Genomic DNA, 14,661 nt, shown 5'->3' with positions numbered 1-14,661 from the left:
CATGTATGTAGAGAGGAGTGCATTGGAGAAGGATCAATTGCAGCCCCAATGTCTTAGGCCAGGCGCAACCTCCAGGGCTGAACGTTAAAGCCCATGCGGAAGTGCAAAAAAATCAGTTCATCGAGTGGCCGCTTGAGGCTGGTTGCAAAAGGGAGCAAGTCCCCATAGACCCCCATGTTAAAAAGCCCAACTTTACAGCATTATTAAACATGTTTACAGCCTGGTTCAAAAAACGGCTTTGGTCTCAATACTTTATTTCACTACTCATGACAACTGTATGGGGGTGATTTCTTTTCTTACTCGTTCGTTTCATTTTTATGAAGGTTTAAAATTCTGCATAATTAAGGGCGTTCCCGCTCTGAGTGACCGGCGGTAGCCTGGGCTAACTGGGAGTGGAGGGTTGGGGGGTAGGTCTCAACACGACACGACCCCCTACATCCATATGTGGAGTATCTGCGTGTGGGTGGAGTAAAGCTCATCCAGCATGGCGACGGTGGGCTCTGCCCACTTTGGGCTTTATTTTCGAGGGTCAGAATCCAATGGGTGACATCACGATGGGTTTGTCCATAGCATATACAGTCAATGGTCTTATGTCACAGGAAGCACCGGCAGCCATATTGATAATTTTTCATGACTTGCCTCATTTGACTAAAAGGCCCGCACCGACTGCCACTGGCATTTCCAATTCACTTTTGAGAAGTACAGGGGAAGACAGAGAGTGGAATGCAGCTCCAACACTGAGAAACCAGGCAATATGTGAATGTGAACACAGTGTGAATGGGAAAAGAGAGCAGCGATCAGTTAGCAATGCTAAAACCACAAAATGGATAAGGTTTAGAAATAAAAACTGAACCCAACTGAACCCTGAATCCCGCCATTACACAAACTGGCACAGAGTCAGTCGTTGCCCTCAGATGTTTTCGCATAACATTGTATGACAATTCCAACGTGCTCCTCAGTGCACAACATGGCAAAGTGAAAGATAAGGTTTCACAAACTACCACGTTGTCACCTTTGTGCATCTCAAAGGGTTTAATACTTCCCGTTGACATTACGAATGTGGTGACAAACGGTAAGCTATGATTGTTTGGGTATCAAGTCAAACTTTATGATAAGGATCCGTCACCGTTACTTCATATCGAATGATCCATTATTTAGTAAAATGGTTAGCTATAACCGACATATTTATACGTGTCATTTACTTGACATCATGTTTTGTTTTTTGTATGTTTTTGTGTTTTGGTTTTTGGTGCACAACAAACGGTCAGCAGAATCAGACATAATGAATTGATCGCAATGTACCTGAAGTTTGTGACTTCAGCATCGACCATTCTATTGAAGCGTCTACATCCTTTACATTTGAGTTATATCAAACGTGGTTGCACCCGACTGGGCAGGTAGTGGATAGTAATGAATATTATTTCTATATTTAATCAGTTCACCAAATTATCCAAAGCCTCCTGCAAGAGCTAATCCAAGATCCTTGTCATTAAGAAATGACACAGGAATCTTGCTTCTTGGCTGGTGGTGGTGGTGGTGAAGATATTGGTGAGAAACGGGCTGGTCGAGTTGGACTGCTTAAGAGATCCTGGGAAGAGGCAACGTTATGATGGTATAATGATGAGCTGGATTGGAATGACGCTGTGCTGGACTGATAACGATTGGGTGGATGTCAGTTTGTTTTGGGTTGATAGATTGGTATAATAAGTGATAACCGCGGTTTAGGTGCCACCGCTGGTTTAGGTGCCACCACTGGTTTAGGTGCTACCGGCGGTTTAGGTGCCACCACTGGTTTAGGTGCCACCACTAGTTTAGGTGCCACCGCTAGTGCCGCCGCTCGTTTACGTGCCAGCGCCAGCTGAGGTGCTGCCATTGATCTCAGTGCTAGTGAAGCACCGGAAATGCCAACAAGTGGGTGCATGGTCTTGTACTGCAGCAGGTACTCTGGGTAGATTTGGTGCTTCTCAAAAACCACATATATGGACGGAATCATCATGTCATTTACGCAGCTGTCGTAGAAGTTGATGCCACCACTATCTTTAGAAGGAGCTCGCCGGTAGTCGGGGGACCCCAAGGTGTAGTCTCCTACCAGCACCCGTGCGATGAACATGGACTTGACATCAGTGTCACCAGTGTAGCTGTGGGAGTATCTGGAATCTCGGGCAAAGTAACTACCTGGGTTTGGATATAGAAAGAGATGATTTTGACAGGCCAAGGTTGCAACAAATACCTTTGTCTTTGTCTTGCTGGAACAGACTCAACATGTAGTATATGGCCCTGATGAAGGCCACAGGTCCAAATTCATAGGTCTAAAAAAGTTGTTCCATATACTTCAAATGTTGCGAGAGTCGTGATCTTTACAGCACCATTTCCCAACAGTCTAAACTAGAGGTTGTTAAACTATCACTAAGTTAACAGCTGATGTATTATGAAAGCAGATGTTAGTACACCAACAAATCATTTTTCCAGCTTTAGAAGATGGTCCCATGCTTTTCTGTGAACTGACCTTTTTAAGTGACCATTTGTTGACTTCTACATGCTGCACCGTCCCATTAGAGCACTTTTGTAACTGAACACAACAGGTCATATTTTGTTTTCAGAGTAGATCGGAACGAGCATTTCACCTTTGCCAAAAGCCGTCCCGTGGCTCCCGCAGATTCTCCAGTCAAAGTTGGAGTGGCATATGGCGTCAACATATTTGGAGTCAGTGCCATGAAAAAGCTTTTTTTCTGCCACATTGCACCCACTGTTGTTGGTCTTCATCAAATTCTTCTGCCTTCAGTTTGGAGAAATAAATGAAAGGACTTAAATCAAGCTGGAAGATTTTAACAAGCTGTTGGCCATAAAACAGAACTGAACTGCATTTTCTCTATGCATTGATGTGATGCTACCTGTAGAGATACAGTTTCTGTGTTTTTGCATGATGGGGAAATATTTTTGGCAATTTTGACACTCCACCATGGGCAGAATCACCATGATCATGTTGTAGGGCATGTAAAAACATCTATGTTATCAGATTTATTCAGTATGCCACTAAACAGTTGTGTTTCAGTTTCTAATCCAAATGATTTGAGTCCAGATGATTAAATACTGTCCATGTAAACAGTAAATGAAAACCAAGTCGATGTAAACTACTTAAAAGCAAGCTGTGGATTAAGTTTCCAGACCGAACACATGAAAATCACATACATACCACTGAAAGACTTCCCAAAGAGCTTTGTTCTGAATCCTCTCAATCTTGACAACATCAAAGCCTCTCATGGTTTTACAGAAAAGAGACTCAGCCTCCTTAAATTCATCTGAGGTGCGGTGGAGGGAGATTCGCTGGAAAACATTTAACATTTTCAGTTGCAGTTACCAAAAAAAGTTGTTTTTGTGTTTTGTTTTTTTTTTTTTTTTTTTTTTGTTCTATTTTAGTCTAATGGAAGCGGCAAATACAAGTAGTTACAGATTTAATTCAAACAAAGCATATTGTTTACTGGTGATCTTCCAAGTGGAATCAACCAGAATTGTAAGGGACAAGGTGACAAATGTGAAGTTTATGAAGAAAAAGATTATTAAGTCTGAAGTTAGCATAAACTTGAAGCAGCATCATGTTTCCCGCTTTGGGGACATTGGAGCACTTCGTCCTTGTTGCTACTGGTTAACCAGCTCTGGAATGTCACCAAAGACACCAGATTTAAATTCATAATACCGCAAAATACAGACTGATTTATCTGAAGCCTGCTTAGCCTGAACTTGTTGGGCAAGGGCTTAAATGTAACAGACGTTAATTTATTTTAAAAAGTCTGCAGCTTTGCCTTGCAGCTTTAAGTTATAGACTAATACTCAATGAGTCAGCCATAAGCTATTTCTAAATGGAGGATAAAACATTAACCATCTCACATCACTTATAAAAGCAACAAATTCGTATTGATAAGAGAGTTTATCCTATAAGTCTATAAAATAAATTCAGATTTATTCTAAAAAAGAGAAATATCTTAATATGGAAATAACAAAAATATTTTGAAAGAACCAAATCAGTTCCCAAAACCTCAACTTAATGGAGGAGTAACTTTCCAGGAAGTTGGACTATGTATTAGGACACAGAAATAGAAACAGGTAATGACTGATTGATAGCAAGATTCTTTTCTTCCTGAACAGATTTGCCATATAAATATGATTACTTTGTAATCGAAGGTTCCATTACTTTTCATATTCATGATATTTTATGGAATGAATTATGTTTTCATTGATGCTATTTAATCAAGCTGTCTTTTCCTTACACGTACATAGGCTAATGGAAAGCTCACAGCATTAAAAAGTTATTATAAAGTCCCACGCTTTCAATGCATGTCGGAGGCAGAATAAGATGGTGATGCAAAAATTCTAATTCTATTCTCAGTGATAATTGAGGTTTATTCTTAATTATGATGAACACAGTATGTCTATTTATATCAAACATTAGTTAATGTTCGTTAACATTAACATTAGTTAATGTTTGATTGGAAGAACTTGTGGTTTTAATTTTCTTTTCATTTAGTGGTCTTTAGCTAGACTGCATTTGCCTTTGGTAGTTTCAATGAAATAATAAAAATGACAGAGAAAAGACAAACAATAAGCAAATATTTGTCTAAATGTACTTGTCGCAGTACCATTACTTAAGCTTTTACTTGTTTATGGATGTTCAGGTTGATGGTCATATAGATTCACAAAACTCAGGTTTAAGCATGAGTGTAAGTTAAAACGGCAGAGACTTTGAACTTTTAAATGATTACAGTGTGCTGTATTCACAATACCGAAAATCCTGTAGGAGGCAGCTGGTTCTTGTCCCAGTGGTCTGGTACAGGGGCAGACATTGACTGATTCAGGGGCCTTCTGCAGATACAAGTGGTGAGGTTGAGTTAGTTAGGTGGACACAAACACAAGCAACACCAACGTAACGTAGGGTCACTTCAGAAAGTATTCGGAGTCCTTTACATTTGGCTTACTTTACAGTCGTGTAGATTCAACAGATAATTGTAGATTGTATACAAAACATGACTGTGTTAGAAAAAAAAGAAAAAAAAAGACATACCTGACTCTCTTTGACTGGACGTCCGCAGCAGAGACGAATCGAGGCCGTCGACACACGACTCTCTTAGTGCCAAAGCGCTTGTTTGTTTGTATCATGTCTGAGGGAAACATTTTAATGTCAAATTTCAACAAAAAAAATAGAGATTTTTTTAAACTTTTATACGCAGAAGAGTGAAAATATAGAGAGGTCTTTGTTTACCTTGGAAACTTAGTGAATATGTCTGTGATCCAGCCTTGAACTCCACCACATCTTTATTGTTGTCCAGAAACTTATGCTCCAGCTGAGCACTGGTGATGTCTGCTTGTTTGTGTCCACCAATCTGTAGTTTTTAATTTTAACATGAATTTACACTGGTTTGTGGCCAAAGATCAACTAGTTGGTTTTGTAAAAAGGCAACTTGTAATAAAATCAGAAAACATAACATGTGTAACATAACCTTTTTCTCACTCCCCTCAGTTGGTTAGCTTACCTTAGATAAAACTGTAGAAAATTAACTAGCCTTCAATTGGCATCAAAATCAGCTTAACAATCTTCCCATTATAGTGAATCTGACTGTCTCTTTGGTTACTCAATCCTCAGACTTAGAGACTGTTGTGTGGCGTTGTGAAAAACAGGGAGTATGTAACTCTTGCTATCTTAGCATATAAGGAGTTGTTTTTCGCTTTGCTGCAGGTTGCTCACATATCACACTCTGATATTTCACACGTTGGAAATCAGCTAAAGCTGGTTTCGGCTACACATGGAAATCTACTGATTCATGAAAGGCAGCGCTCCTCCCTTTGTCTACGGGCGGAGCCTGGTTAGAATGGAATGTCTAACATCAGGACACTGTTAAAGCTTCCAAAGCTACCTCTCAAATCTCGTCTTAAACATCGACAGGCCAAAGGTTTTGTTCAATGTTCTGGACTCTCTATTAAACCCATGCACCACTGATCCCATTGTGCCATCACCTGCTCTCTGTAACGATTTTCTTGAATTCTTTGTCAACAAAATCTCTGCTCTGCGGTCAGTACCGCCGCATGATTTGTGCATAGATGGACTATCCTTTCCAAAATGTATAAAGATCCTGGGCTAAAGGAGAGGAACCTATCCTCCTTCGACAGTTTCAAATAAAAGTCTTAATCACTGATAATTGTTTTTCCTTAAAAGGTATTTCTCGCTGCCAACATCTATAGCCTCTAAACAGCTTGCTTTGCAGCCATTGTGTTGTAAGAGGCTAACTAAGTCTACCTGACCTGTATGACTACATCACTGTTACTCTTCTATACATCACCGTCATAAACCAAACAATGTATGTATGTATGTACTGTATGTACTGGGCCGTTCCTTTCAGGCATTTTTATTTCAATGGCAATACTGACTCCAGTTACTCACGTCTGATGCGTACAGGTTCCAATTTCCGAACTCATCCTGCCAGTACCAAACCCACTCAGTGGTGTGGATGAAGGTCGGCTCCACCAAAGAGTTAACGGTGGAGATTCGGCGTACTTGGTTAAATCCACAGGTCATGGTATCAAAATGCACAAGAGGGGTGCTGGTACTGAAGACAACAAAATGAGAATAATTCATGACCCTGAGACTAAAACAAAATTCATGTCTTTTTTCAAAAGAGGAATAAAAATTGTGTTCAACGGACTATGTGATAAACTGAAGTTATGGTGTCATATATCAATTTTCAAAAGAGCTCTGAAATGTAAGATGATTGATGATTGAAATGACATAGCTTGGATATTGTAGCAATTGACTGTGTTTTCCTAATCTGTTATGTATGTATATATATATATATATGTGTGTGTGTGTGTGTGTGTGTGTGTGTGTATGTATAATTAATATATATGTATATATATATTATCATATATATAATATATAATATATATATATATACATATATTTTATACATATATATATATATATATTATATGTGTGTGTGTGTGTGTGTGTGTGTGTTATATATATATATATATATATATATATATATATATATATATATACATATATATATATAAATCATCTGTATCAATCGCTGAATGTCAGTAATGAGTACCTGTAGGAGTTCTTGGGGTCACAGTATTCCTTCTCAATTGTCTCATTCTCAGCCAAGGCCGTCCACTTATCGCCCTCCTTCACCTCCCATCTGTATGGCATCTTGTCGTGAGCTTTAAAGCATTGTTCTGAGAACACCGGGGTCATTAAAATAAAACATCAGTCACACCTAATCAAACTCATTCAACAACCACATTCAGTAGATAAAATAAGTTCTGTCATTGATGATCTTTGTGACGATTTATTACTCACCTCCATGCTTACAGTGTCCTTTGATGAAGTACAAGCATATTTCTGTTTTGTCTAAAAGATACAAATAGTATAGTGGGAAAATGTTATATATAGTTCCTTCAGAGAGCGTTTTTTTGTCCCATTGAAGGTTTAACAGCTGTTGTAATTTACCTCTGACATGCCTTTGTCCTCTGTTTGGTCTTGTATCACTGTCGTTGGCATCAGCAGAACCTTCACCACTTTTCCTACCACTCTTGTCAGACCACCTCAAAGCCTCTTTATTTGCATAAACTGACTTAAGTGAGCGCAAGAGAGTGTCAGGCACGCCTTTGTCACGGAATGTTTTCAGCGGCTGTTGAGCAGAAAAATCATGGTTCCTGGAGCAGTTGCAGTCACGGCTTAAAAACTTCTCACAGACGTGGAGTCTGCTGCAGCTATTACCATCCTTACACCGGCCGAACTCTCCATCACCGTTGTTGTAATCATAGCATATCTGGTAGCGAGAGCATAAACAAGAGAAAGAATGGTAACAGCTAAAATGGAAGATATTTTGATGGCCCTGATTAAAACATAGCTTGTCTGATCTGTTTAGTTGGGTTACACTTAACCCTTGTGTCCTGTTGGTGCCAAAAGCAGCCACAAAGGGTCACTTTTGGCCAAAAATATATTTAATTTTAAAAATATTTTTAAAATGTGACTTCAAAATTTTCAGTAGGTCAATAATACACTGTGGGCAAATTTACTACCCTCTCTTACTGTTAGTGGCTGTTTTCAGTCACCAACTTTGACTGCTGTAAAAAATATATCAGATAGATATTTTTTGTTTGTTTTTGTTTTTTGTTAATATTAAACATACACCCAGGTACACACAGACACACACTAATGTGTGTGCCTGTGTGTCCGCATGTGTGCCTGCCCATTACATAGGTCTGTTTCTGCGTATGCACATAAGGATACAGCCAAAAAATCAACTACAACTACAGAGAGTCTACATATAGTGGTGTGAAAAGGTGTTCGGCCCATTCCTGATTCCTTAAATATTAGACAAAGGTAACACAAGTAAACACAAAATGCAGTTTTTAAATGAATTTCTTTTTTTTTATTATTAAGGGAAAAAATCCAAACCTACATGGCCCTATGCGAAGAAGCCTTGACCCTGTTAAAAGATAATCAAAATGATTTATCACATCTGAGTTCAGTTTCTATACACACACCCAGACCTTATTACTGCCACACCTGTTCTCAATCAAGAAACAAGAAATCACTTCAATAGGACCTGGCTGACAAAGCAAAGTAGACCAAAAGATTATCAGAAGCTAGATATTATGCTGGGACCAAACAAAGTCAGGAACAAATGAGAAAGAAAGTATTTAGATCTATCAGTCTGGAAAAGATTATAAAGCCATTTCTAAATCTTTGGGACTCCAGTGAACCACAGCGAGCGCCATTATCCACAAATGGTGAAAACCAAATGGTGGGACAGTAGTGAACCTTCCCAGGAGTGGCCGACCCACCACAATGACTCCAAGAGAGCAGTAACGACTCATCTAAGAGGTCAAAAAAGACAACATCCAAAGAACTGCAGGCCTCACTTGGCTCAGTTAAGATCAGTGTTCATGACTCCACCATAAGAAAGAGACTGGGCAGAAGTGTTCTGCATGGCAGAGTTCAAGACCAAAACCACTGCTGGGCAAAAAGAACAAAAAAGCTCATCTCTGTTTCGCCAGAAAACATTGTGATGATCCTCAAGACCAACAACCCAACAAAAAGACCTGAAGGAGAATGTCCGGCCATCTGTTGGTGACCACAAGCTGAACACACCAGCAAGTCCACCTCTGAATGGATGGAGACGAACTACATGAAGACTGTGGAGTGGCCTAGTCAAGTCAACTTAAGCACTTGTATGAAGTCCTGAAACTCCATATATCAAATACAGAAACAAGCCTATGTAACGGGAATGCACACATGGGGATACACACGGACACACACACACACACTAGTGCAAGTCTGTGTGTACTTGTACAGCTATCTTCCCGAGAACCCGTACTCATTAATACACGGGACGTGATCCCTTGTGCCATGATCTAAGGCAAAACTCCCTTAGAAGTCAGGTCCAACTGGACAACCAACCAGCAGACCAGTGGTCAGCTACTAACTATGTCAGAAACGAGATACAATTAGCCTAGGCACAGAAATAAAAAACACCAGCTAATTATCCTAGACACCAGCAGTCGGTAATAGAGATGATGGAATGCAACTACACTCAGACCAGGACATCTCATCCTTCTGCCTATGTCAGAAACGAGATACAATTAACCTAACCACAGAAATAAAAAACACCAGCTAATTAGCCTCGACACCAGCAGTAGGTAATAGAGATGATGGGAATGCAACTACACAGCGTCCCGGAGTCACCCCCCTCAATGCAGCCACCGCGCCACCATGTGACTTTCAACCGACAGATAATATTAATCTATCTACTACTGCTACCTAATGTTAGCACATAGCTAGACTTACCTTTAGCATGTTCCCCAGTTAGTGTGCTTCCTCCGTAGCCACAACCACTGGCTCGCTCGCTCCGCTGCCAGGGACATATTCTTTACGGCAAACCATCCATATACCATCAGATTGAGGACATTTGTGTGAAGTGAGGACATTTTGGCCGGTCGTCACTTTTTTTGCCTCTCTTTTTGGCTTTTTGGTTTAAAACTCAGTTTTAGGATAAAAGGTTACAATTAGGTTAGGGTTAGGTATTTAGTTGAGATGGCTGGGTTTGGGTAAGGGGCTAGGAAATGCATTATGCCAAAGAGAGTCTTCACAAAAATGGCCATACAAGAATGTGTGTGTATGTGTGTGTTTGTCTGTGTGTGTGGAAACACTCATGAACTCCATATATCAAATACAGTAGCTTTTTTTTTTTTTTTTTTTACAACAGGCCTATGTAATGGGTAAATGGTATTTGGTAATTAACACTACATTTGTCAAATTTCATCCCTTCTGAACAGGAAATATCATTGAGATTGTAAAATGCATTGTTATTTTGTGGTATGTTTGTGCGTTCAAAATATGGAGTTGTAATTGAAGTCAATGCTGCAAAAACAGCCACTAACAGTATGAGAGTTTTAATGAAAATTTGATGCTGTACAAAAACTAAATATGCATTTAACTCAATGATGTTACTAATCTTTGTCCAAGACTGTGATAAAAGGTACGAAATTTCCTGTTTCCAAAAACTTTTTATATGGAAAATATGTCATTTTGTGTTTATTTTTCCCCATGTCGGTGACTTTATATATATATATATATATATATATATATATATATATAGTAGTTTTGATTAACAGATTTATGCAACAAAAAAAAAAAACTGTTGAAAACTGTTGTTTATCTTATATTTTTTTTACAGCAGTCAAAGTTAGTGGTTGTAACAGCCAGTAACAGTGAGAGATGACATTTTTTTGGGCAGGACACACGGGTTAAGACACTCATTGTGTTATGATGTGCCTAACAAATGCATATATAAGAACTGACTTAAAATAAATGAAAAGAACCATAAATATGAAGCTGATGAATGTACTTTTAAAAGTTAAAGTTCTCAGTGCTGTCATACTTACAGAAGGAAGGAATGCTTTATTGCTCTGTAGCAGCAGTGTGCACAGTGCTCCCCTGCCCAGACTCTCCAATCCATGCTGTCTCAGTAGCTCTTGATTGTGGGCAGAGTTCAGCTCATGGGAGAAGTTGCAGCCTCTCCTGTTGTCAAGGAATCCACATACCATGGTTATGTTTTCAGCATAAAATTGCAGCACATTTAAATAACCTGAAATAACACATGATTAAATGCAAGGGGGTTTGGTCTTACATATACAAAGTCTGCATTTAAATAGTGAAACCTATGACCTATTATGTAGCTTTAACAAACAACACTTAATCGTTTAACACTCTGGGTGACTTCTCTGGTTAAAAGATAAAACTCAAATTTGTAAACTAAAGAGAAATTCAAATCAGCTTAGCACAGTCCAAAAAACACATTCTAAGCCCTATAAAGCTCACTATTAACAATAAAACATTATATGTGTTACAAAGTCATTATTACAAAGAATAGATGTGTACAAACAATTGAAATGAAAACTAAAAAACTAAACTCTTATTAGCGTTCTTTGGCGGCATCTTTGACAATAAGTGGTAATTGCAGGTGTGAGCTAGCTTGTGATTCTGACGGGGGTTGTCTCTATGTCTCTGTCTCCACAGACACCCACGACAGAGCACTAACTGCAAAATGAGCATTGTAGCACTTTCAAGACATAAAGTCGAATGAGAAAACACTGAACAAGTTAAAATAAATAGAAATGAAACAAAACGGACAAATTCCCAGCTGTACATTATAGATTTGGACTTTGCAATGCAATGCAATGTCAGTCTCTTAGTGTGTAGATAAGAACTAGCAAATTATCTTAGATTAGCAATTACACTGAGATAAAACGTAAAATTTCAGTGAATAACAAATACGTTGTGTTGAAAGTGACAGTGAGCTCTAGAGAGATTTGAGTTTCTTTGTCTTGACTGTGGACTGTCCTTTTATTTCCTTCCATAAGCTAACCTGCGGCTAGTGTTATCTTGACAATTATTTTAACATAAAGTAATCTTGACATTTAGATAAATCTATGCTTAAAACAACTACAACGACTACTTTTTGTCAAATAGTTAAATTAAGATCTAAATATGTATATGTTTGTCACAGGTTTGTTTTTCTGTGAGAGTCGCACATTAAGGTTAATGAGTAACTGAAATGTTCCGGTCGACCCAAAAACGCATCTCGTGTGTCAGGGCCTTTAAACTAAGTAACTAACTAAGTATGCATTCCACGCAATTACATTCAATTTAACTACAAATATGAAAAAAGAGAGAAAGTAGTGGCATTCGTTGAAAAACTAACTACAAAATAAAAACGTTTCATTTAAAAACAATGGATATCTACATAGTGTCTGTCCGAACCAACAACTGCTCACCCGACTTGAAGCAAATATGTTATTTATCTGGACTTAGTAAAATGACAAGTGCCGCTGAAGAGGAAGTTTTTGCACAGGTGTAGTCCACCGCATGACCCCGGGCACTCTCTGACCCAGCACAGCCTCAGACTCGTCCTGGCCACCACCCTTGGCTGTCCATTAGGACAACACAGAGCGAAATTCTTTGAGTTAGAAATGATATTCGACACACTGTCGGAATCTCCGGGGAAGAGATTGTATATCAAATCAGCGGTGTCAACAGCTCCTTGGAAATCCTCGCAAATTAACTTTAGCACTTGTGTCTCCATTGGACCTCCTCCAGAGTTTCCTTCCACCTGCGAAACAACACGACTATATTCAGTTGCAGGCTCTGCAGTGGGGAAGGAGGATGATTAGCTGTCAATACTGACGATTGGAAACTGAAACTCAACATTTTAAACCAGGGTCATTGCTGTAACGCTGCGTTTCTACGCTTGGGGGCGTCAGAATGCAGGCGCTGCATCAATAGAGAGAAGAAGCGAATGCATGGCACGGGAATATAAAAATAATCTCTCTCTACCCAACTTAAAATAAAAAATACTGAACATCAATATGATAAAGAAATGTCAGTTTAAATACAAAGATAATGAGTTACTGCAATGGTCAAGATGCATCCCACCGTAACTGATGTTTGAATCAAGTTGTTTTGATGGAAATGGCTTCATCCAAAAGACAATCTGTGTAATAGTTAAATCAATTTCAAGCCACATCACAGTTATTTTGGGAAGTTGGACGCAGCACATCAAACTGTACATTAATCACTGCCTCCTGGGTACATTCTGTGCTTCTGTGGATGGGAGGAAATACCTTTCCACACCAGCAGGTGGCAGCAGTTTGACTGTCCATAAAAAGGTTGATCAGCTGTTCTTGAGTTTCATACAGACCAGATAGTCACTGTGAAAATATGTGTGTATCGGAATGTTGACGTGAGATAATAAATGACAGGAGCCTTCATTGTTTTTCCTCCTGTATGTTTTTATTCACTTACATTTTTTTTCTCACGCTTCCGTTTGTCAGTCAGAGTCATTTTTATCACCAACAGATTTAACATTGACTTGGTGTTATGGCACAGTGAGGATGTTGAGATTCAGTCAAGCCATCAAATCAAAACAGATGGTTAAAAGAGACCAGGCCAACTTTCCCACCCAGACCCGTTCTTTGTTTTGGGAAATTGGTCTGGAGTACCTCTGCTGGGAACTGATTATAGTCTAGTGACAACCTACCAGGCTAGTCGCATCGTTTCAGCTGGCAAAGTCTCAATCAGAAACCACAGACAGCATAAGCATGGACAGCGGAACTGGTCCTCAAAAGTGAGGCCAAAGCAAGTAGAGCTCCCCCTGGTGTCTGGCTGCAGTATAGGTCATAAGCTCCACCTCTTCCATGTTAATGGGTGGGACATGGGTAGAAATAAAACATTAAAAAACATAACGTAATTTTTCCTGCCATTTTAGGTAGTTAATATAACACTCATGCATGTTCAAGCGCCATTTTTTGTGGATAAGTTATGTTTTTGTTATTTGACCCTATAGAAACAGGATATAACATAATGGCGACCACCAGGTCCCATGTCAACCGCTCCTTAAAGTCGTAAGAGTTGTAAAAAAAAAAAAATGTTAAGAAATAAGTACAGTGTATAATTCAACATTTCTCTGTAACTGGTGGAGGTAGAGCAGAGCGCAGTATTAATTAAACAAAAAGGAAGGAGGAAGTGTGATCGGATCATCAATATCGCAGGTTCCTTGTGATCGTGTCTGGCAGACTCTTACTCCTAAGTCCCAAGATGGCACTGCCCATGTCAGTTTGGCCAATGGAAGGAAGTATTGAAACATTGTCCGTATTTATACAGTCTACGACTGAATCACGCCCAATAATGACGGATGTATCGCCTCCTCTCACGTTAGACACTGTCCTTTAACCTCCAGTTTATATAAAAATGTTGACTGACACAGCTTTATATAGCCTATATATGTGCATATGTATATACATAAGCATACTTATTTTCTCATTCCATATTCCTGCTGCTTCCTGCCTTGTTTGTTTGTAATATATCTTTTTGTATATCCTTATATTTTATTCTTTAGTCCACCCATATGTGCACTGTGTGCACTGTCCGTGATGCTGAATGTCTCAGCTGCTGTTAACAATGAGAATTTCCCCCATTGTGGGGTGAATAAAGGCATATCTCATCTTATCTTTAATACTTCTTCCACCGTAGCACTTATGTGGGTCTACAAAAACCGAACGCCTTGGACATACACACTAAAATAAATAAAAAATTGGGACCTT

At 39.1% G+C, this 14,661-nt stretch overlaps 1 protein-coding gene across 2 annotated transcripts; it reads right to left on the bottom strand.

Moving 5' to 3' along the window:
- Positions 1-890: 890 nt before the first annotated feature.
- LOC125000252 (protein mono-ADP-ribosyltransferase PARP12-like) lies at positions 891-12,945 on the bottom strand. Of its 2 annotated transcripts, XM_047575665.1 has the most exons (13): positions 12,768-12,945; positions 12,364-12,671; positions 10,945-11,080; positions 7,502-7,823; positions 7,352-7,402; positions 7,101-7,227; positions 6,431-6,596; positions 5,255-5,375; positions 5,057-5,153; positions 4,779-4,857; positions 3,194-3,324; positions 2,625-2,776; positions 892-2,175 (listed from the first exon to the last, which is right to left on the bottom strand). In XM_047575665.1, exons 2-13 carry the CDS (start codon positions 12,642-12,644, stop codon positions 1,673-1,675), a joined length of 2,166 nt encoding a protein of 721 aa, XP_047431621.1. In that variant the 5' UTR covers positions 12,645-12,671; positions 12,768-12,945; the 3' UTR covers positions 892-1,672. The 2 variants fall into 2 exon arrangements, with proteins under 2 accessions (XP_047431620.1, XP_047431621.1); XM_047575664.1 differs by lacking the exon at positions 12,768-12,945 and having other exon boundaries at positions 891-2,175; positions 7,352-7,823; positions 12,364-12,720.
- Between the last annotated feature and the right edge of the window lie 1,716 nt (positions 12,946-14,661).

This window comes from Mugil cephalus, chromosome 22 (genome assembly GCF_022458985.1).
Source record: "Mugil cephalus isolate CIBA_MC_2020 chromosome 22, CIBA_Mcephalus_1.1, whole genome shotgun sequence".
NCBI lineage: Eukaryota > Metazoa > Chordata > Actinopteri > Mugiliformes > Mugilidae > Mugil > Mugil cephalus.
The sequence above is the reverse complement of the archived record's forward strand: the minus strand, read 5'-3'. Positions and strand labels throughout refer to the sequence as shown.